This window comes from Lytechinus pictus, chromosome 18, assembly GCF_037042905.1.
Source record: "Lytechinus pictus isolate F3 Inbred chromosome 18, Lp3.0, whole genome shotgun sequence".
NCBI lineage: Eukaryota > Metazoa > Echinodermata > Echinoidea > Temnopleuroida > Toxopneustidae > Lytechinus > Lytechinus pictus.
Genome location: NC_087262.1, coordinates 13,322,516 through 13,347,302, shown reverse-complemented (window position 1 = coordinate 13,347,302; position 24,787 = coordinate 13,322,516). Strand labels below are relative to the sequence as shown.

At 37.6% G+C, this 24,787-nt stretch overlaps 1 protein-coding gene across 1 annotated transcript; it reads right to left on the bottom strand.

The window, feature by feature from the left end:
* Positions 1-3,712: 3,712 nt before the first annotated feature.
* LOC129281487 (synaptotagmin-15-like) lies at positions 3,713-18,597 on the bottom strand. The gene is made up of 3 exons (XM_054917419.2): positions 18,241-18,597; positions 16,385-16,511; positions 3,713-7,993 (listed from the first exon to the last, which is right to left on the bottom strand). Exons 1-3 carry the CDS (start codon positions 18,241-18,243, stop codon positions 7,686-7,688), a joined length of 438 nt encoding a protein of 145 aa, XP_054773394.2. The 5' UTR covers positions 18,244-18,597; the 3' UTR covers positions 3,713-7,685.
* Positions 18,598-24,787: the final 6,190 nt, after the last annotated feature.

Below are 24,787 nucleotides of genomic sequence, written 5' to 3'. Positions count from 1 at the left end.
AGTGAGATACATATCCGTTTAATGGCACTGTCCTTAAAATGTCCCTATATTAGGTCAGTATACCTGGCAACTGAGCGCGCTTCGCGCGCTCACTAAGTGACTCAAAAATTTTGCTGGTACCCCCCCCCCCCAATGCCGTGACTCACGGTACGCCACTGCAAGAACACCATGCATATCAACCACTCCCAAATGTCCTAACTTGTGATTTTAGTGGGGGTAATGTTGAAAGATCCCCATCCACAAGAACATTTGTGTCAATCATCCCCCCCAACCAAGAATACCGATCGACACCCATGATCCTATTAGCATAGATCGAGATCTGATACATTAACATAAACTTATCTTCATGAAATCATGAAATCTTAGCTGAAAACTGGCAACACTAACACACTTACACAAAAAGCATATGTGGGAGAGAGTATTAGTGTTGCTTGGAAAAAAAAATACCCATCATTGTATGGTGATACGTGACTGTTTGTTTTGCTAATTTCTCAGCCAAGCAATTATCACATTTTTTCCAGAGCCATTTGGCACATTTTTTTTTATTCATAAATAAACACTTTTTGGTGTTCATTTTATTGGATTCTGCTGCCCGAACTCATTTTGAGATCATTACCACAATTTGCATTTCTCTTTAAGTACTTCCGAGAAAAATCACTTGAAAAAACACTCACCCTCTTACTGGAGCAAAACAGGTTTGAAGTTTATCCATGTACAGGAATGGATGTGAGCTAAGCAGTTGGAGTTGAAACAGAGCGCAACATGGAATAGGGCCTTCAAGCGCGTATCCGGCATCAGATCCTATAAAAAAGTATTTCATGGGTCCAATTGTCTGGAGACAATAGTGACTCTATTATGCCTGTGTATGGGCCCATACATTTCTTTGTCATAGTTGATGCTGGATACGCTAGTGGCCTTCGATTCAAATTTTCTTAGAAGATACAATTAAGATTTCCTTTAACATGTATAATTGCGTGGTAAATAAATCACAGGTTAAGTAGATTGAAACACGACCAAGAAGAATTCGATAAAAGGAGACTGCATTGGCAGTGTATTCAAATATTTTTGCATTGTTCAAGAAAAAGTGATCTCTTGAATGGTGTCGATCCGCAGAAAGTTCTATTCATCTGGAGTATATTACGTAATAATACAAAGCGCCATCCCACCTAATGAATAGAAAGCGGTTCTACACCAATGGATCTCTTTTTTTTTCATTTCCCTCGTTCCTGTTTCCCGTTTCCAAACGACTCTTCCTGGAATGTCTGGAAGGGTCAGAGAAGCCTTGTCCATGGCATCCTTTGTTAAAAGGTATTTTGTGGAATTTAAAGAAATTATCGATCGGCGAAATAGATTTCACCCCCCTTCTCCTGCGTCTAATGAACTGCTACCGTCTTACACTGTCTAAGAAACAAATACTTATGTTTGTTTATTAACATGTGCATATTTTATTTGTAATTTGTAAGTAAGCTGGAGTGCATAGGTATCAATAATTTCAGAGAGACCATATTGCTTGCTGTCTCCTAGGCTACTGTCTACCGTACGAAATCACCGATTGACAATACAAACCTCCCAAAAGTTGTAACTGATTCATGCCATGGCAGACTGGTGACATCGGTCGTATTACAATAGGGGTGACGCTTTATGGGGATAGGTGGGGGCAGTTAAAAAAAGGATGAGAAAAGCAAAGAAACAACATAAACAAGAGGAAAGAAGAGAGGATCTTAAATAGTGAGGCGTGGGGAGTGTTAATCTATACTAACCTTGTTGTACAATAGGCCATTTCACGGTTAGCTCATGATCAACTTTTCTCAAATGACCTTTGTGATTTTTCATTAGGATAAGCACTACCATTTTCAAATGTAGATGTTGCGTAAGCTTTACCGGTAGAGTATTCAAATTCTAAGAACAAAAGGCATTGTATAGACCAGGTGACTAGAATAAGTACATCAGGGATAAAGTTTGGAAATATGTTTTATTGTCTGCCTTTGGCACATTTGACTATTGTTTAGGCTACTGTCAAATGCCAGAGATTATGAAGGCTCTATTTATTACTATTCAGCTTGGATGTGATAAAATGAACATTTTGAAAGGAATACATGAATAATCATCAAATCACAAATGCCTATGTCAGTGAATTTGAAAGCCACCCTCATGGTTTATCTCAAATGACCCCTTTTCTGCTCGTGTGCAGTTTATAACCGTGAACAGGCATAATGACAAAACATGACGTCACCTTTTCTTTATCGAAATACATTGGCGTCTTACCACTGTCTTCTCAAATCAAGTGTTTGTTCTTCACAAAGATATAAAATGTCATTTATAATTGTTTTATTTTTTCTCATTATTGTTACCATTGAGGAGGTCTCAAGATACTTTTCAGGGATAAAACTTTATAAGCATGTTGCTTAATGTGTTATAACTATCCTTTATTATAACAACCGTTATTCAATTACCCCTTCTATCATCATGACGCCATGTACCCTTTTGACTCCTTGGTGATATTGGCACGAATGCGTATCCAATTCATCTTCATCCTCTTCAAATGATGCACGGTAATGAATAATTTAATTTCCTTAATATCATTTACATAACCCACACTGTCATCATCACTGATATGAAAATCAGATTATAAACGTAGATTTTTTTTTTTAATTTCGTAAAACGACAACCATTGTGACCAGCGATGTTAGTGTAATCATCAACTTTGTTAGGAATAACGTTTCCATCATTATAGTCGCCATCAGCTTGAATATTATCATCATCATCGTCGTCGTCGTCGTCATCATTATCACCACCATTATTATAATCATAATCGTTGTCATTTTGGGGTTGTCATTTATTTTCAAGCAATATGGTTATAATGACATTCCTTCTCCTGCAACTTGTACATGTTACAGTAATTTGATAGATCATTTTTATTTTGATTGATATTTTTAGTGCATTTTCATTTCTATGAGTGCCCCCAAAAGGTTCAATACATTATGCTTGCTATGTAAGGAAAAATGTATTCCGAATTGTACGGATGCAGAAGGAAACAATTATAAATAATATAAAATCAATAATAATCAATATCATCATCAACATCATCATCACCACCACCACCAGCAGCAGCACCATTATCATCATTATCATCACCGTATACGGTCATAAAGAATATCATCATCACCATCATCCTCCTCCCCATCGTCATCACTTCCATCCCATCATCATGACCACCACCATTATAATCATCATTATAATCATCGTAATCATCACCATCACTACCAGCACCACCATCATCATCACCACAACAACCACCACCACCACCATCTGCATCACCATTACCGCCACCGCGACCATCCCATGCACTGCAATCATAAAACCATCGTTGTAACGTTCTTCCTCCTCGTTCAGCTCTTCTTCCCCCTCATCATCATTAACGCAGTGTTGCTATTATTGCCGCCATTATAACCATCACCATCTCATACTCGACATAGAGATCCGTCATTTCCCTTACTTTAGTGATCGACATAATTGTAATAATTAACCTCCTCGCATTCGTTTCCAGTCCATCACCCCCCCCCCCCAGCCGCCTTCTCATCCTTCTCCTGTTTTATATTGTCCTCCTCATCCTCCCAATCCTCGTCAGCATCAATGACAACCACTGGTATTATTCATCTTCAACGTCAAAATAACTGACAATCAAACAATAATTGACTACCAATTCAATGTATGATTTGCAGAAACTTCACATTTGTTTACTTTCTCCCCTGTGTCATATACAATTATTTCTTTTGACGTAGATTACATGCTAATTACAATCCAATTTGTGTGCATAGCTGCGAACATACGTGGGCAACGTAGTTATCGAAACAACTGATATTAAACAGGGATGAAATAAAGCGCATTAATGTGCCGATCAAACGGCTGTTTCAATAATTACGTTAATCAAAACAAATCAAAGAATATAAATGCCCATGCATAGATTCAATGTACATACTAAAATCGTTTGGTAGAAAAAACAATGTGCATGACATATCTCGGAGGTAAATTACAGCCCTTGTAATTTGGCATCGGTCATCGACCGTAGGTGGCGTGCTTTCACACTTTAGGATATTCCTCAAGGAGTTGTTGTAGAGTATTCTACATTATTTTACGTTACTGCTCTTAGTTTTAGGACTATGCTCTAAATGTTGCCATGGGTATACAGGAGAGGGGACGAATAATTTGTATGAATATTAAAGTGAATTTCACGTTATACCCAAGGCTGTCAGTTTTTACTTACCATAAGTGCGCTACTAACAACATGTAGTTTGAATCTGTGACAAACTCAATTGTAGGCACAAAACAACGACTAGCCGTTTTGTTAAATAACAGCGTAACAAAAATTAAGGCCAACTATTTTTTTTTCTTTACACTGTAGAAATCTCTTTATAAAGTACATTTACATGGACACTGTTTACATGGTTTATGACCCCCATCTTAAATCAAGGTTAAAATGAAAATGCGATGCACACTTTGGAAAATTGCGCTTTGTCATTTATTAATTTTTGTATGCTTTTAATGCATCTTCAGATATGTTTTAAAATCACTATTAAGAAAAAAAACCATACACCTCCGAGTTAGCAAATTAGGAGTGGAGTCCACGTTTAGAACCTCCGAACCCAATTTTAAAGTGTGATGGGGCTTTACAAAAGTAATGGATAGGGGAGGATAGGGTCATTAATAGAGTTTCAATGGATTATCAAAATGGCGCATAATGCTTTGTTAAGCCAGGGTTACCCCAAAACTGAATTCTCCCGAATAAATTCGGTCTGATTCTGCCCGAATATGACCTGATTCGGAACCTACTCGTCTCTGATTTGGGGAGCTCCCCAAATCAATTCGGGAGGATTCAGGAATATTCAGTTCTCCCTTCCCGAACGCGAGAAAATTAGTGAGGGATTCGGGAATCATTCGTAGAGGGATTCGGCTCGTTTTGAAATGTTCAAAACCAGCCGAATACCCTTTAAAATACTCCCGAATGTGGCCACGAAAATTTTATTTCGGGCCACATTAGGCATGTATTCGGCCCAAAATTAGTCGGTAGAATTCGATGCTGGTGTTACCCTAGCTTTAGGCGAGCCCAATTCGAAAGGCCAAACACTCTTTATCAATGATTCTGGTGATGGGAATGTATGAGTAGAGCCGGGCAATGGTTTGGTAACAGTTTAACAAAGCACTGTTTATATTGAATGCCTACGGCCGATGAATCTGATGACAATGGTTTCCCGGTGCACAGAAAATCACGAGGCCTGCGTGTTTGGAGCTTCCATGCTAATACTACAACATTTAACATATTGATAGCTGAATTATTTACTTGTGATATGTTTTGCCCGAGGAGCACTTGGATCCAGTCGGCAGCAGAATAATGGAACTTAAATTGGACATGATGGAATGGAATAGAAGTTCAAGTCTAATCAATTTCTATCTACAATAATAATAATAATAATAATTATAATAACAATAATAATAATGATAACGAGAATGATAATAATAACAACAACAACAACAGTAATAATATTAAATAATAAAATGATAATTATGGATAAGTGTTTACACTCAAGATCAAGATGTGATAATATTTTATAGGCTTAAAAAATGAGATAATCAGCAGCCTTTATCATTAATCTATGTTTATCGCTCTATGAGGAATAAACTGATAATAAACAATATAAATGTTTCCGGTTAGTATGTTCAGACGTTGCACACACGTAGTGGGTACCTTATTCCTTCTCCAGTTCATAAAAACTCACGGCTAGCGCCGCCACAGGAAAGTGTTTTACAATTGAACGAACCTTTAAAATGCAGAAAACGCTACATCACTAAACCATATTACAAACCTTCCGTATACAATTATATTGATATATTAAATATTGATTGTTAATAAAGACATATTATATTAAGGCCTGGCATTTTATTTCAACGTGTTTAAAATCCCTTTTCACTCAATTTTCTATACTACTTTTAAATAATATGATCCATGAATGCAGCCCGTTATGTTGGAACGATAGTGATTATATACATTTATGTAATATGTATATATTTACATGATTTTAAGCTGGAAATGACAGCAATATACAAAAGTTCATTTTATAATCTTATATGTTATATACATGGAAATCATATATACAAAATTTGCAAGAAGATTCTTCGTTGGCACATTATAAGATTTTTTTTTTTCTAATTCATTTTCTAGTTATAACTGCAAGATGGCGGCTACTAAAAAGAACACACATACGAGAACACCTTCCAAAATCATGTCGAATTTACCTAAGTAATACGTACAGTATAATATCATTAAAATCGATCATTTCAATCCGTTTCTTTTTTCGTAATCATTTTCCATTGAACTCAATTTCCGCCGATATTTCAACATTTATAGCGCCATCAGCGATCTCTTTCGTATCAGTCCACCTACGCTACGGTTTCCACTGATTTTTATGCAATGTACTAATATACAGGTCAGTGATGGTTTCACGATTTTATATCTTGACGAGAATCACATCACAGGGATTTATATAACATAAATATTATTGGCGGGCTACATGATAAAGTTCCACCATTGAAAACGACTCTAAACCTACCAATGGTCTAACATTGGATACAACTTCATTTTGGTCCATCTAGAGTCGACTAGTGACTGACTGCGGCATAAGTTCCACTGATTAGCGATTAGCTTGTTTTGACAGTGGAAATAAATATCACGGACAATAGTTGCTTTGACACTTTTGTTCCTGGCTCCCCTGTATTTTTTTCATCTGTTCTGATGCCCTCACTGCTAATGACTGTACAACAAAGATGATCAGTGTTATAATGGACATGGTCATCATCTAACACACTCCTAACAAGATGATGGCCTATTAATTATCGATACAATAATTGTATTTAAAATATAGATAAATTGCAAGATAATATCACAAAGCGAATGATGAGTCTGAAAATGTTACATTTTTGTATAGGCTTTATAGTCATGATAGTACTGCCAATATTTCAGTTAAATATTTTACCAGAGATCCGGGTTTTGTTATAATAACCTGATTTGTGAAAAGTTAGGCATGGACAGTACTGAATAAAGAACAGCAATCAATATGATTAGAGTTTGATGACAATGTACTGGAAACAAAACCTCTACACTAGTATCGCTAATATCAAAGCAGCCGAAGAAGTAGATACTAGATTCCATCCAAATTGAGCGGCCTTTTGGACACTCGTAGATGTTCTCGTAGATGTTTAGAACCTTCTACTGAACGTATTGATTATAAATGATTTGGATATCATACGACTATAGACAGATCAAGGAGAGTGGCTTTAACTATGTAATGAAATAATACAAAAGCCTAAGAGTTAAAGGCAGCGTGTCATCGCGAAACAGGCGGATAAGACTAAACGGGAAGCAGGTCAGCTCTGAACTCACAAACCAGTCAGATAAGCGTTACAAACAAGGTAGCTGCTCGTATTGTCAAGACAAGCCAGCAGTCATGTCCGCAAGGTTCAAAGCGATGCAATACTTTCTTGCTACAATCCCACCAACAAAACCAACTCCAGACCAATCAACGGTATTACGTTATTCCGAATGCCATACTATAGCTCGGTTTGGAATCGATTTCGTTGGTGCGACTGAGCATTACAGCAACTATAGATAATGACGTAGAGGACGCCTGATCCTAGATATATAGATTATGCCACTGTTTAGCCGCCTCTCGTCTCGCCAGCATCTTCCCCCAGTGACTGATGGCACTACCCTGCGTGTAGATGTACGGTCCCAGTATCACCTGCCCAAGAATTCGATCCTTCTTTAGCTGAGCATGCTGGGTAAGTTGGATGACCAATGAGGTTTCGTCGATGTAGGACATTGGAACGACGAAGCAAAGGGATTCTGTGTAAACGGGGCTGTCAGTGCCGCGTATGATGGCCGTCTTCCGGGATTTGACCTTATCCACGCCGCACATTAGGGTCACTTTTACATAGGTTTCTGTAGATTTAAAAAAAAATACAAAAATTACTTTAAAAATGGAAATGTAACGGTTCATTTTGCTTTGGTTGCCTTCTTTACTAATCAGATTATTACTTCATCAAGTAGCTGGAGTGAAACGAATAAGGTACATCGTGCAGGGGTTGTGCAAAGACCGTTCTAAGATAAGTAGACATACCGTGAAGAAAGAGAGAAAAAGGAAGATTTGAGAATTATGAGGAGGAAGTGAGGGTGTGTGTGTGTGTTAGCGAGCAAGAAAGAGTGAGGAAATATAAGAGAAAGACAGAGCCTGATAAGCAACTAAGAAGACAGCAAAATAAAACTAAAATCATTTCCAGAAAGGATAGTGGCTTTGTTCAAAAATAAAAATTAAAAGTAAAAGGGAGAGCCCCGTTTAGATTGAAGCTTCATATACAGACCAAGAATGAACATTCTGCTCATTTGGCATAATGTTGAGGTTTGACAGGACTATCGGAGTACCCCCAACAGAATCAACAGCTTGAAAGCTTCTGGCGAATTCACACAATACAAAACGTCCTTATCGCAGCAATGAAATACGTTTCACCTACATGCTAGCATACCGCAGATGAAAATAACGAGGTGTACAGCCGAGTAACGCGCAAAACCGCAACTTGCGGTACATTTCCGCGAGACAGCGGGCACGTGCCTAAGCATATATCTTCAGGATATTTAGTGCGTAACCGATAGCGAGCCGACCTTTAAGATAACTATCTAAAACGCATTATGGCGTCCATGTTGAACTGAGAGTCTGAGACCACGAATAAGTAGACAAATTAATACAAGTATCCAATTGCGCATCGGTGATTGCCGAGAAGCAAACTCATGTGTCCATCGTGATTCCATAATAGTTTTATTTCAATCTACGCAAAATCTCATTCTAAATTCCGTTCAATAATACTCATAATCCTAAATCCATGATATTGATTATGTTAGAGACCCTAAACCATTTCGGATCGGATATATGTAGCTCGGAACGGACATGGCGAGTATCGGCGCCAGTTGAATGTTTCAGCCTTCAGCATCATGTAGGAAGCAGTGTGATCAATTGCATATACACATATAAAGCTAAACAATTGAAATAGAAAATTGAATTCAACTGCAGTGATGCCAGCATTGTTTAAGTAGTAAATGGTTGATGGATTTGTTGTGATGGAAATAAATCAAAAACGTACATAACCGCTATGTGGTACTGCCTAAATCAGTGCATACATGAAACAGACGAGTTCATTGGCATCGTATATTCGACAAGTTAAGAAAGCTATAAAAACACGAAAAAGAGCTAACATTCAGTTACTTCATTCGTTCATTTGTTGTTTAATCATAGTTTTTACAAGCGTGTCCTGACAAAAGTACCTGCTTTTGTGTTCTTGCGCCTTCTTCCATGTACACAATTTACATACTGTATTTTACATTCATTATTTTTGTAATATATTAATATTATTGATTTGTATATTCTACATGAACAATGGATAGAATGTCAATCGGAAGAAAAAAATGAATGTTTAATTGAATTGAATTGAATAAATTGACTAATTCCTTATTCAAATTTGTGATTCTGATGACGTCGATGATTATAATGACTGACATTATTTGTATGACGCTAAAAAGTAACGACGGAAGATGGTAAAATTATTAAAAGAAATAAAACATTATTCAATATGTAATTAGCCTTTATGTTTCCATTATTCCTTCCATCGAAAACAGCTAAACGATTATCCACCCTCTTGCAGATCTGTTTTCTACTCTAAGAAACATTGTAGAGCTCTTATCTTATCGAAATGTGTCATCTTGCCACACATCCTAGTCAATAACCTTATCTTGCCGCCGGAACGTCAATGCAAGTCGTTCACCTCTTCATTTCAAAAGAGACCCAGTCAGTAAAAAGCAGCTTTATAAATGCCCCTAATGAAGAGGGATTATTCACCCAACCCCGTCCTTTCAGCTATTCCCCGCTCCAAGACGCGGGCGCTTTCATGACTCCAATGTCCAGAACATTCCGAATGTGGAGTTTTTGTATGAATATCTAGCGGAAATCGAGTTTGGGGGATTTAATTTTTTCACGTGGTTAATGACGTGTGCGCCACTGATAAATCACGGCCAAGCAGCACGAAGGACACGTGAAAAGGATACGAACATGGAGAATAATAATGGGCGCGGCGCATTTAAGGGTGACGAACCCGCGCATTACTGACGAAAATTGAGTTTTCGAAGAAAGGCAGAAAATATACATTTAAAGGGTGGTGATGCTGATACATGTACACTTTACGCCGAAAGTGGAATTAAGTCATCGTCGACTTATGTGGTTCGATTTGTGTATCACGCCTTCTTTTTTTTTAAGCCAGACTGACGCCGGCTTGGACTTATGAGTACACCTTTGGATGTGGTTTGACGCCGGCGTCACACCGGCATCAGTCCTGCAAATGAAATGTGTATTACACCAAATGGACTGAAGCCTACTTGACCACTGAACTAGAAATAGAGAACAAAGGTATACAGCTAACGAACCGTGCACATGGTGCACTTGAACAATGTTTAATGTTGACATTAAAAGCTAAAAGCTACGTGACCTGGACACATGAATAGGTGTCGTAAGGCCGGTTATATGTGTAGACGCCAATTGCCGATCCAAGACCATGTACGTGTATCGAGTGGGGGTGACCTTAAGGCCGTTAAGGCTGCTCCAAAACCGGCGTCGTAGGCTTCTTTAAACCCGTCTCTTGTGTATCAGGGGCCAGAAAGACATTCAGAGGAGGAAACATAACGCAACATATTGTGAATAATAGGGGGGGGTATAAACTCAACATGGGTTTGTTTTTTCTTCCTCGAGAAATCATACCTGCATGAGCTGAAAAGCGTGAGGAGACTGCAGATAAAGAGATAGCAGAATCATTAGCAAGAGAGAAAAACAAGAGGATGTCGACCCCGAACTCAACAGCGAACGCGAGCGTGAACATACCTGAATTGACTGGTCAGATTTCTACGTGCATACCAACCAACTGTTGCACTATTTCTATTTATTGTGGAACTCTTTGCTGTATCATGCAAGAGGCATTTAATGAAGATCTAGTCGTTAGCGTTTTTTTTTTTTTTTTTTTTTTTAGGGAGGGTTGGGGAGGTCGGTTAATTTTGTACACTTGTTGTAAAAAGATGATGGAGAAATGAAGTTTGGTATGAGTGAGAAGTAAAAGTGTAGAAAGGATTGGGGGTGGGGAACGTATAGTTAAACTTGAAGATAACAATTATATGTTGAGACTTTAATCATGTTAATCACTCTATAATTAAAATCAACAACCCTTTCAGGAACAAACGGAGATGCTAAAATTCAAGCGGAGAAGAGGCAGAATTGAAACAGGCAAAACAAGGGATATTTTGAGAAGAAACAAAGTGAGACCTTGGTAATGCCAATCGAAATAGACGGATACAAAACAAGAAACAGGGCAAGACTTCATCTAAACCATTAACACTGCGAAACTGGCGCTTTTAAAAACACCGCTTCACGCTACAAACAACACATTGCGATTGATGTCTGCCTAATTTGGATCTTTTCTAAATCAAGGTTGTTTGCATTGCTCTCAGTACGCGGGCACAGGCGACAACCGCTCTCTTTTATCGCTCCACTTTAAAATCGGGGCCAACTTCTCAACCGCGGATAGAACAAAAACAAGTAACAAGTACGTTTGCCGAAAAAAGGGGTATTGTATGATCACTTGTTGATGTACACCATCTTCATAACCAATGTACATCATGATTTACTCGTCTTAAACAAGGGTGTGTCTCATTAATGTTATTAGATTAGAATTGCGGATGGTAACTAAACAAGCATGATAACATCCGATATTAGCATCGATAGGGTTTAGAATTGTAGTCACGATAAAACTACTTTCCTGGCGTCCTACTATAAATAATTTAAAACCATATCCATAGTTTACCCCCCCCCCACAAAAACGAAGAAAATAGTGCATATCTTTCGCTGTATGATAAAATTTCGTTTGTATCATGTGTCTTTATAATACATGAAGGTGAACGCATTAACTGTTTTTTTGTTTAATAAATGACTATAAAACGCAGGGATTACACGAGGTAATAAAGGGTCTTGTCTTGGCTAATACTTGGCGATCTAAATATCACTTTTGTATGCGAGCGAGCGAAGTGAGCGAGCACAAATTTTGACATTTTTACTACAAAATCCAATAGGTAATACATTTTGAAATAATATCCAGAAAATTATATCGTCGGTGGTCATCCAAACCGTCGTATCACACATACGACTGTTCAAACCAATTTCAGAGAAAATCGACTTCAAAGTTTACTATAATTTTCACACTTTGTCTAAGTTCCCCAGCCTTACAACATATTCATTGCTAGAAAAATACTTGGTTGGAAATTCTAAGACGATTTCTTGACATTGATATATTTTATTTTACACAAAACCAAGGATCAGAGAAAGTATCACTAAAGAGCTGCATACTTGGAATTTCGGTTTGAGTGGTTTAGATTTCCCCTGCACATAAACGCCATACACAGTAAGAAATAAGGGTGCAAGAAAGATACAACTTTGCGGGAAAAGGTGCAGAGCGAGTACTCGAGCATTGTTGCGCCTTTCACACGCCACCGCGCCCTTGCAGGCCCGCAGCGGGTGGTTGAGGTGCAAAATTGACCTTGCGTATTATAGTCTAGGTTCCTGTCATACTTCATCCTTATTAAAATGCTCGCAAAGTTGAACCTGCTCGGCAATGAAAAAATATTTTTCATTGTTTGAGCGTGTGTAAGAATGTGCGTCTTGTATACGTGTTATGACAATAAAACATATGGCTTTATTACGTCAAATTTTCGAGCAGGATCGAGTGCGTGTAATTGTCCTTCGACATCGGTTTATTTATAGTCAGTAAAGTGTCTGTATGTCTAAAGTAGTCGATCTACATGTATCGGCACATGATCGCTAAAAAAAACCTTCCGGTATCCATGGTATCAGCGCTTCTCGCTAGCATAGCTGGAAGAGGTCTTGACTGCAGTTACAAAGAGGTGAGTGCGAGTCCCAAGCAAGGTAAGCAACACCTACAAATCCATAGAAAAATCTGAAGTGAACAAACCGGAAGAGCCGACAATCTTGTTATTTTGGTGGAGGTGCATATTTTAGAACTCTTTTCCTAATTTGCACATTTCAGAGAGGTGCAAAGTTGCACCTCAAAGCCCAGTGTGACATCTGGGGCCCGGAACACAAAACTTAGCAAAGATCGTATAACATTTTTTCTAAGATTTATTCCATTGTCTACAGTGTACAATCAATCGTAAAATCAAGTCTACGATCAATCGCTAACCTTTGTGTTACGGAACCCTGGTCTGTACTTTAAAGGTGCAAAGTTGAACCTATTTTTCTTGATTCAATGCGCGCGATCAGTCAAAACGTGTATCACTTTCTCACGTGCGCGTTTTATCAACAATTTGTATAGCATTGCCGTGGATATCCCCTGATATCTCAGAAACTGAAATAATTTGCTGCCTAGAAATTTAGGTCTGAACAGGATAGGACTTGTACTTTCATTTTCTGCAAAAATCTCACAACTCAAAGTTGACTGATACCACTGTTCGGATGAACGCCGACGATATATTTCATCATTATTCAATTTCCTTTCCGAATCTCTTTTTTTTTCTTGGTTGTGATTTTTTTATGGGGGGAGGGCAGGCGCAACACGACCCCACCCCCCTCATGTACGCCACTGCCAAATATTGAAATGATAAACGAAAAGTTCACTGAAAGAAAACCTAAAGGTGGTGAACTGGGACTCAATATGGTGGTTACTTGTTGTGAACACTGTATTTTTTTCAGAACGAAACGTAAAGACGAACGTTTATACCATCATATAATTTAGCATTTTAATACAATTCCGCCCACATTGCTTCCCTTCTCTCTCTATCTGTATGTTCATCCCTTTTTCAATTTCTTTTGTTTCCTGATATTTTGCTTAATGTATTTCCGATCTCAAAGGATCATTATTTTATCATTTCGACCACGCAGTAACTTCTAATATAAACCATATAAACAGATTATCAAAATATCCAGAAGCTATTTAAACTATTTTGACATTTATATTGATTATGGTTACTCCCACGACACATGATTTATCAGGGTTATTTTATGGGTCTCTTATTTAAGCGTTTCAATAGCCAGGAGGAGGGATATTGTAGTGTGATATAACCGAACCATTAAAGGGATGGTCCATGCTGGAAATATTTATATCTCAACAAATAAAGTAAATTTCACTAAGCAAAGTGCTGAAAATTTGATCAAAATCGGATAACAAATAACGAAGTTATTGAATTTTAAAGATGTGCATTATTGCGATGAAACAGTTCTAGGCAATGTCGTCATGAATATTCATTAGGTTGGCTGATGATGTCATATCCCCACTTATTCTTTTTTATTTTATTATATGAAATTTGGTTGTTTAATTTTTTTATCGTTTTCTATCAAGAACTAAAACAATTGGATTGACAACTGGTTAAGTGCATTAGTTATTTATTGCCGCAACTTATTTCATCAGAACGGAGACACATCATTTACACACGTATGAAAAAATGAAACATTTATGATTTCATGTAATAACAAAAGGAAAAAGAAAGTTGGGATGTGACATCATCAGCCCACCTAATAAATATTCATGACGATGTGCATATAACTGTTTTCACAAAATATTTATCAATTATTAATAACTTGGGTATTTGTTATCCAATGAAACTTTCAGCATTTTGCTCTGTGAATTTTACTCTATTCATTTAGATATGAATATTTTCAGCCCTGGTCATCCCTTTAAGAACTTTTCTAAGTAATAAAATCGATTTCATAAGTGTAAATAAGGACAGTGAATTAAGCATTTAGAGCAAAGTCATTCAACGGGTAAATGCTGAGACTAAGAAACAAACTTTAAAATAAAATCCTGATATAAAAGGGGAATATCGGATACACAGGAAGAGACGCGGACCGAAAGAAGTAATCTTTAAAGGTCAAGTCCACCTCAGAAAAATGTTGATTTGAATCAATACATAAAGATCAGACAAGCATAATGCTGAAAATGCCATCGAAATTGGATGTAAAATAAGAAAGTTATGACATTTTAAAGTTTTGCTTATTTTTCACGAAATAATTATATGCAAAATTTAGTCACATGCAAATGAGAGAATCAATGATGTCCCTCACTCACTATTTGGTTTTTATTGTTTGAATCATACAATATTTCAATTTTTACAGTTTTGACAATAAGGATCAACTTGACTGAACAATAAAATGTTAAACAATGGTAATTCCACATCTTCAGGGCGAAATAAAACTTTGTTTCACAGGAAAATGAGGGGGAAAATATAATATTTCATATAATAAAATACAAAAGAAATAGTGAGTGATGTCATCAGTTCCCTCATTAGCATACCGACCGGGATGTGCGTATAACTATTTTGTGAAATTAAGCAAAACTTGAAAATGTCATAACTTTCTTATTTTACATGCGCTTTTGATGAAATTTTCAGTTTTGTGCTTGTTTGATTTTTTCTCTTTTTATTCAAGTCAACTTTTTGTCTGGATTGGACTTGTCCTTTGATAAGCAGATCGAAAAAACCAATGCGAGAATAAAACGCATGCATCAAATGTGCACTTCCTATTGGTTGAAAATTAAATGCATTTCATCGGTATAGACCTTGTGCATATGACGTCATAACATCATAACGCCTTCACTCAGAGGATAAAGGAATACGCATAAAAGGAGTTGTCAGAAAATGCGTCAGCTGCAGATCACCAACACGCACAAGGCAATGGTTTCAGACTCTAAAGGCGACCGCACACCTTACGATTGGTCTGCGACCCGATTTCAGAATAAAATGTAGTAGAATTTGATGCCTATATCGAGACTTGGAATATCTTACTATGTAATGTTCTAAATCATCTTACGAATGCCTATGTTCAAATCTGTGACTAAGCTATCATCCTTCTTAGAATAAAAGCGAATTTAATATCTAGTCGTAATGACGTCATAGCAGTCGTACGATTGGCTACGATTTGAAACTAATTTGGCCTTTACTCCAAAATAAAGGCTTGCAATCTTTCAAAATGGTTATATTAGCATTCTTTCAATTAATTTTAAACTCAAATAAGGTGATATGTTCCATTCACATTTTCAGAAAATGAGCAAATTGCGATTTTATTCCAAAATCGGATCGCGGACAGTCGTAAGGTGTGCGGTGGCCTTAAGATGGTGGCGAGATTGCGTCCATGCACAAGACGTAGACTGCTGAAACCATGTAAACTGAAAAAGAAATACAAAGAAATATAACGGTTAAAGGAAACAAAAAAGAAAGATGAATAAAATAATGATACTGTACCTAGGGAAGACACGTTGGTGCCCTTCTCACATTTGATGTCTTTTGCCCTAAGGATAACACAGGAGAGTCGCTCTAGAGAAGGTAGATAGGCTAGGGATACCAACAGACGACCTAGGTTACCGGTGATCTACAGAAAGACAGAGAGGTGAGAAAGAAAGGATGAGGGGTGAGAAGTCAGGAAAATATAATAAGATAAAGAGAGGGGGAAATGTTAAAGGAAAAAGGAGAGACAGTAAATACAGAGAGAAAGGAAAATTTAAAAGAAATTAGAGATAATACGCAATAAGAAAAAAAATACAGTAAGGAAGAAAAAGAGAAACAATAACGAAAGAAAAGAAGAAACAAAGAAATAAAGGAAAAAGAAAATAAAAAACTGACTATTTACGTGAATATCAAAGTAATAAAGGATAAAAGCGCGAAATCGAAAAGGAATCAACACAATCAAATATTACGTTTCGTCCACTTTAGACACACATTTTGGTTTGATACAATTTGAACAATAATTGTTTTAACATGAAGGAAATTGGGGGAATGAACTCCGAGGAAAGTCATTGTTGAGTTTCAATTTTTCGATCTTTATTTGCGAACGTCTTCAGGGAATAATTCAGTTTCCATCTCAGTTCCTAAAAACGTCTGAATTTTTAAATTTAAAACTCAACCATGACTCTACTCGGATCATTTCGTTCTCCTCACTTTCTATTATCCATATTGTATGAGGTAGTAATAGATTGTAAATAAAGTAACCACTGACAAAATGTCATGTATGATACAATATCGATACGTCTTCGTTTTAACATTCACTTAACTTGCTCTTCCTTTGTGACAGCAAGCTATGTACATTTTCCAAACGATGCAACAAAATGACGTCTAGTGATAAGATGATGGAACAAATAAATACCATGACCGGAAGGATAATATGATCAAGTATGTAACTGTTTTCTCAAACTAAAATTTGATATCACCGCACTCGACAGATTCTCTGCAAAATTCTCGCTATTTTCCTCTTATGAATGGTATAAACTGCATGTGCTGAAGAGAGACCATAACGGCTCCTTAAGATCCATCCCGTTTCTTTTAATAGCGTTGGGTGCTGACAGGTCCTTTTAGAAATTTGATGGAGGATCTTATTATACACACACTCGCCATCGACATTCAACGGCTGGGAACATTCTTCATCGTTTTAGTTTTCGACTTCACATTTGCTTGATTTATGACTCGAATTTGATTAACGGTCGAATTTTCATGGAAAGTCATTCGTCATTATCGGGTTACAATATGTGCATGTAGATATAGTCGAGCATGATATCTGCAAACATTGGACCGGCCACAACTGCTGATCATCTACGTAGGATATTATTCTGTGATCCATTTTGCGGTTTTTCTTTATATATATATATATATATATATATAATAGGGTGGATTTGATTCGAAAACGTTCTGTTAAGAATAAGAGGCAAAGAAACACTTTTTTTCTTGACAAAAAGTCTTCAAAAACGTTTTGAGGTTTTAAACGAAATGCAGAAAAATTAAACTTAATAATGGACTCACGTTTTGGCTTTTCTCTTTTACCTTACCTTGATTTTATTTCATTTCCCCTTCCACTCCTTCTTTCACCCTTTATACCCCCCCCCCCCATGTGCCACCCAGGGTACGTGTCCCCTCCCTCAAATACCGGACGGTGAAAGTAAGAGTCGCTTCCTGGCAACCCTGCTTCCTGGAAGTGCTTCAAATGAAACGCAACTCAAGAAATCAAGCATTTTTTTTATGGCATGCGTTTGATTTATTGAGCTACGTTCAAAGACAACATGTTTGCAAAAGATTCCTGATATAACAACATGTTATTAAATAGTACATACCATTGATCGCCTGCCGACCCTTCGACGAAACTCTCGAGGGTGGTCTGTAGGCGTTAGGCAGTCGACCACGGGTAGGAGCACGTGGCCGATGGCACTAGTGGTGCAGGCGCCATTGGTGCACAGGTCGTCCGACTCGTAGACCGAGATCCGGACGGCCACGTTCTCCGCGCTCTTGGTGCGGTCGAGCGGGAAAACGACGGTGTCGTCGAAGACGGGGTTGAGTGAGGCCTTGGCGGACTTGGACTTCTGGACATGTTTGCAGTCGGGAAGAAGGCAAGAGAGAACGACGGGGTCGTAGGAGACATTCTCCCGGTGTCCCTTCGAAGGCAGGTCCTCGATCGACTGGAGGTGAAGGTACAACCTGATGGGATTAAAAATGCAAGGTTTTACGTGTATGTATCTGAAAATTATGTAAATTCAACGGATGAGTCTACTCTTTTTGTTGGAAAATTCCTTGTTTTTATATTTCATCATTTATATTGATTTATGACTTATTATTTGTAGGCAAAGCGTCCTTTATTTCCCAAACTAAGTATTGACGAATGATATGAAACATTTGCAAAACAGATCAACCATCACTTCCGTAACAATACCAATTCATTGTTTTTTACCCCTTCGGATAAAATAGCTACGTCCAATTTATCCAACCAGGCATTGTGGAAGTGATAGTGTATACAAGTTATCACCTTCACACACGGTATATCATTTTGAACGTCGGAAAATATGAAAATAATCAAATCAATCATCCAACAGGACCCTACTGGGTACATTTCATGTAATAAAAAAACAAATCTGTAAAAAGTGTGGGTTGCTCAAGTGAAAAGCTATCAAGTGATATAGATCTCTGTAAGATGTTTTTGTGACATCAAAACACAATTGACTCCAATGGGTGATATACACTCAACATACGATCTCTAGAAACCACACAATAAAAAAAACGTAGCGTTCTTAAAAAACCTCTCAAATTTATGAAACGTGATAACATTTTCAATAACATGGTGCTGAAGTTTGCTACGGTGTGTTCATCCGGACCCAAATTCAGTTTGTTCTGAGAGATAGATGACTAACATTGAAGACCCTTTCACATAAATAACATCCGATTGACTTATCTAACTGTTGGAACTCTACGTTTTTTTTACGCCAATTTCACCTCCAACAACAAGTTGACTGGAATTACAAGAGAAATGCCAAACCAACATAGACATTTTTTTTTTTTCATTCATCAAAAGCGAACAATGATCTGACAATGAGTTAGAATCAACACAAAATTTATTATCCCTGAAACCAGAAATATGCGCACACAACAATATATAGGCCAATCGTATTTTATTTATGTTTGCAGAGAACCTATTATCAGCCAAGGGAAATCTCGGAAAGATATGAACTTATTTATAGTGGCGCCACAATTTTTGAATGTGCCGGTAGCGCTTCTTTAACAAAAAAAAGTGAATTACCGCAATTTTCGCGTTGGATTAAATTTTCGATTTAGAGTGTGAGCATTGAAAATATTAAACGTATTCGTGATTTTCCCCCAATTTATTAATCTGTATCAAAGATAAAATTCGAATTAAAGAATTGGATACCTCGTAGGATATCGGCTCAACTCGGCTTTGGTCAGTCACAACCAAAGTGCGCAAGTGTTCCAATATCCTAGGCAATATTTTGGGGGAAAAGGGTTTTGACGCTGCAACATACATGTTTCATCAAAACGGATTTACAAGGACCCTGCTAAACATATAGATTCGGACCTGCCGAACCATCCACTGCCATGGATTTACCTCTAAGATCCCCCACCCCATAATTTGCATGTAGTCCCGCTAACGCTTTTCAGTGTGGAGTGGAGGTGATTTCAACCAGTCTTGAACCAATATTATTTTATTTTATGTTACGTGATTCCTAAGTCTTAAAGTAAACACAAATATTTCGAGGCATCTTCATTCTGAGGAAATTTCTTCCATACTCGGTCTCACAACCAGGGAGTAGTTCATGAAATCCTTTTGTTAAAGCCGATTAGATACAATCATTTAAGTAGCTTACAACCGTCGGTGAAAATCATTTTTTTTTCATGAATTCTCCCCTGAAGCAATGCCTATATTTCAGTGTGGAGAAAGCCTGTTGGTGCAACTGAGAGTAAAGACTTGGTGAAGAAGCCAGTATCATTTTCATTTGATTATAATAATACACGATAGCCGAGACTGGCGTGAAGCCTGGGGCATGCAGAACCGGGCTTATCTTGCCAAAATTCAACCTAGTTGTGATTATAATTCATATTTGTGGAAAACCGAGCGAACGAGATAAGTTTGGATATTCGCACTCAAGTCAAGTACATGGAGCAGTACTCGAGCTGACACGGCCCTGGGATAAGGAGAGGCGAGATGGAGGGGAAGGTATTGAATACTACGAAAAGGCATTGGGGCTCTGAAACTCTACAAGATAAGGAAAATGGCAGGAGCAAAGTTAGCTATAAAAGAAGAAAAAAAGAGAAAGTATAGAAATACGGTAGCATTTTTGTGGGAAGATTTTTTTTTATATTGAATTCCAAGCCAATTTTCTTAAACATATTTGTACATACAGTATCATTATGTTTATTCACTATACTGACCATAGATCTATTTCCTATATCAACGAATACTCTTTTATGAATTTATTCATGATAAAAAGGGTTAAGGACTTTGATAGTTGAATTACAATAAGTTAAACTACCGATAAAGTCATTCAGATTATGCAGTAAAAACAAGGGGGTATGCATAACTGTTGAACAGAAAATGTTTCTATGCACGTTAAGTCTTAAACTTTTATCTGTTCTTAAATTTCATACATATGGAATGTTTGGGTCATCTGAAATTTACATCATTTAAAGTTACAATTACAGGTGCATTTTTGTAAAAGATCCGCACATTTTATTCTTAGTGTATAAATAAGAAATAAAGTATACCAATGCATATTAAGACAACTGAAGAAGATGCCCCAAAAGGAATACGAACACAAAATCGTATGAGGACCAGGGTTAAGAACCAAGGTTAAGATAAATATTAAATACCTACACTGAGGCGATAGGCATACCAAGCGGGAACTATGAAGATCGATATGACTACAGGCAATATCAGATAGCAATTGGGTATAATGAATAAAATCCACTTAAGCACAATAATACATAGTTGATAGCTGTGGGGAGATCCGGTGATTATGGTAATATGGGATGAAGAAGCAGGACTTCTTGATGCCCCCATTGTTAAGGCATTTATATCTCGACCGACCATTTTTCTGTGCCAAGACCTTTAAAGGGGATTTTTTTTTTATTGATATATAATTTTGAAACAAAGATGGAAAATCAGCGGCAGTATTATCAATAATAATGACAATGAAGCTCCACATTTATTATTTCAGTTGACAACTAATTTTGGGGGTCGCAATAAAATAAGACACAATTCTTGACGACCCGTTGTTTCAAACCTGTCACAATGATACATTCAACCAGGACTGCACATTGGGTGAGATGCTTGAAAAGTAACAATTGCTTTTGCTATAGGCTTTTGCTTGATTCCGTATGCATAGAAATAAGCGAGCAAAAGCTTTTGCTAGCAGGCTCAAGCAATCGATAATTGACTATATGGCATTTGCTTCACGATTATGCTTTTGCTAAAAAGCGTCTGCATAGGGCAAATATTTTTGCGTTTTAGCATTTGCTTGGGGTTTTACAAGCTCCGTCAGAGCAGCATGAACGTTTGCTTGATCAAGGCGTTCGCGTTTTAAAATCACCTGTATGCACCTGAGAGAGAACCCCAGGTGTAAACTACAGGGGCCGTGAAACGGTTTTCAAAGTGGGGGGACTGAGCCAAAAGTGGGGGGGGGGGGGCTGACCATGCAAGAATCACAATCATATATGGTCATGTTTACGCTTTTGTACACGGTTTTGGAAAAAAGTGGAGGGGCTGAAGCCCCCCCCCCCCCGATTTAACTGATCTCTTGGTACCCTTGCCACTCGTTCCCTAGAGACTCGGGGTTGAATACAAATTTTACTATGAAGTGTTAGAAATAAGATTGTACGGATCTGGTTTCAATCTGGTAACGTAATAAAGTCAATCGAATCAACAGCAAACGTTTCTAAATCATGTGGGATGTTATTCTAGAGTTCCCAGGGGTCTAAAGTATGACTTACTCTGTTTTTTTTTTACTTGTAGCGATGTCATGTCACTAAATGATGTACATCTCATACATGAAGCTATTCTCCTTGATATAAAAAATTAGTTTTGCTGTTCTCAAGAACTTGTAAAGCAGTTAAAATGAAAGGATCCCTTTTACATAATTCGTATCTTGTAAGTATGAGTAATTCTACCATTATTTTTATCTTCGTTATCAAAATTCAAATTTAATACTATTATAAGCGGGGGCTGTGGGAAAGAAACTTTAACAAAATATTGCGCAGAATGTTCACACATTTGACACTAAATTACACAAACCACACAACCGACATTAATTCCCCCAAATCACAATGTTGTTGTTATCAACGTATCTTTTACCGAGTATTTTATTTAACTTTTTTTTCCCCAGCGCATGGACACAAAGGATATATGTCTGCATGTAGAAAAAATATTAGGTCTGTGTAGTACACACATTTGATAAAAAATAAAATTGCCTTGCCACCTATATCAACCGGGGCAGGCCTTGTCCCGATGGTCACACTCGGGTTGATTCGTATTGGCCTGGGATCTCACTAACAACATGGTTTCAACATAAGCCATGTGCATGCATCAATGCGCTTAAGATAGCTCGCCTCCGTCTCGCTCACACACAATCAACGTACAGTACTCACGCTCAACGCTCCTCGGTCTCGCACACACACGCACACAATCACGCGAACACGCTCACCGCACCGCGCACTCCCTCACCACCCTTAATCATAATCATATTGATGATTCCATATTTCTGATGAATTGGGGAGCTATCGCTGCACCGCTGCGCATACAACGTCGTGTTATTGTACCTACGCATGCGGAAAGATGCGTGTGTCTTAATACAGCCGGGGGGTCAGCACGGGCTATGTACACCGGGGATTAGCTATTAAATGTCAATGGTTGTCTGTGTGGCCTAGGAGAAGATAAGCAGGGAGACATGTATCATATTGGTAGTGACAATCTCATTACATTAGAGCTCAATTGATCTACGATATATCACATGCGGGAGGCGGGAAAGTATGCAATAATGAAAACCGTTTAGCAACGTATTGAGCGCTATATATACGTAAATATTAATTTGGGTTTTTTATGGAAACGAATATTTCACAATAATTTCCAACGTCAAGCAATTGCCTGAGGTGCCTCGATAATGATGATAATAGATCGATTTAATATTTGTACGCTTCATTTTCCGGAGAAAAGTTATGAAACAGCTAAACTAACGTATGGCGTACGTTCAGGATGACAAATTGCCACTTTCCTCCTAAATTTATTACACAATTAACCTGATAATATTATGCACATTTAATAATGATTGAAAAATTACACCTTTCAATTATTGTCCTACTGTGTATTTTTTTTATTTTCTTCTTCTGTGTTTCTATAAATCGAGCAAACAGCTGGTGAAAACTTTCGGAATAAGACCATCTGACGTCGACACAATGATATGTCAGCATGTGTCGAATCATAGAGAAATAAAATTATTCGCGTCCACATTGGCGCATGCTCTGTTAGCAAAGGAAATCCACTGCAATATATGAGAGTTCTCTTTATTACTGGGCGATTTATCAATTGACCTCAAACAATTAGGAACACACACACGTAATCGTTCCATCGCTAATTAAGCTTTCAATTTCAACGATATTTGAATGAGAAAAGAAAATCTTGAAGGTGCGCATATATGACCCTGGCCTCATATGCATTTTCATTCCTCATCCTATATTATATTCCCCTTTCTCTTTGATGTCTTCCCTCTCTCTCTCTCTCACCTTGTCCTACTCTCTCCCCTTACCCCCCCTCTCTCTCTCTCTCTCTCTCGCCCTCTTACTTCCCATCTCTTTCCTCACCACCATTTTGGCGCTTTCTCGCCTCTTTGTGCAGTTCTCCACCTCATATCTTGTCGCACTATTCCTCCCACTTTTTTATCGTTCTGTCTCTTTATTTTTTATCTCTCTTTGTCTATCTACTTTCCCGAAACAGTTACTTCCTGCTCGCACATCAATTTTTATTACACACTCACTCCCCTATTTTTTGTCACTCTCTTTCTCTCTTTCACTCTCTTTTATTGCCTCTACTGCTTTTACACCTCATTTCATTTTCATACGTCGGTAAATCTACTTTGAAGAAAAGGGCTACAGTAGCGCAATAAAGGCGCCCTGCCATGATGAATATTATATTGTATTTCTGTTCTCCCGATAATCAATGATGAAACATATGAACTCCTCTTGTCACTATACATTCCATTCACATCGGCACACACGAATTATAGTACGTTCAATATATAGTTTGGCCGCTAAGTGTATAATGCATAATGCAACCTAACATGACAGTTCTTTCGGTAATTTATCCCATATATTTGTTTCCATATTTCA

What these genes read in the sequence shown, in the direction of transcription:
- LOC129281487 (XM_054917419.2), bottom strand. An exon ending in CACCAACGTGTCTTCCCTAG is followed by an intron (nt 7,994 to 16,384) that starts GTACAGTATCAT and finishes TTAAATCTACAG; the next exon opens with AAACCTATGTAAAAGTGACC.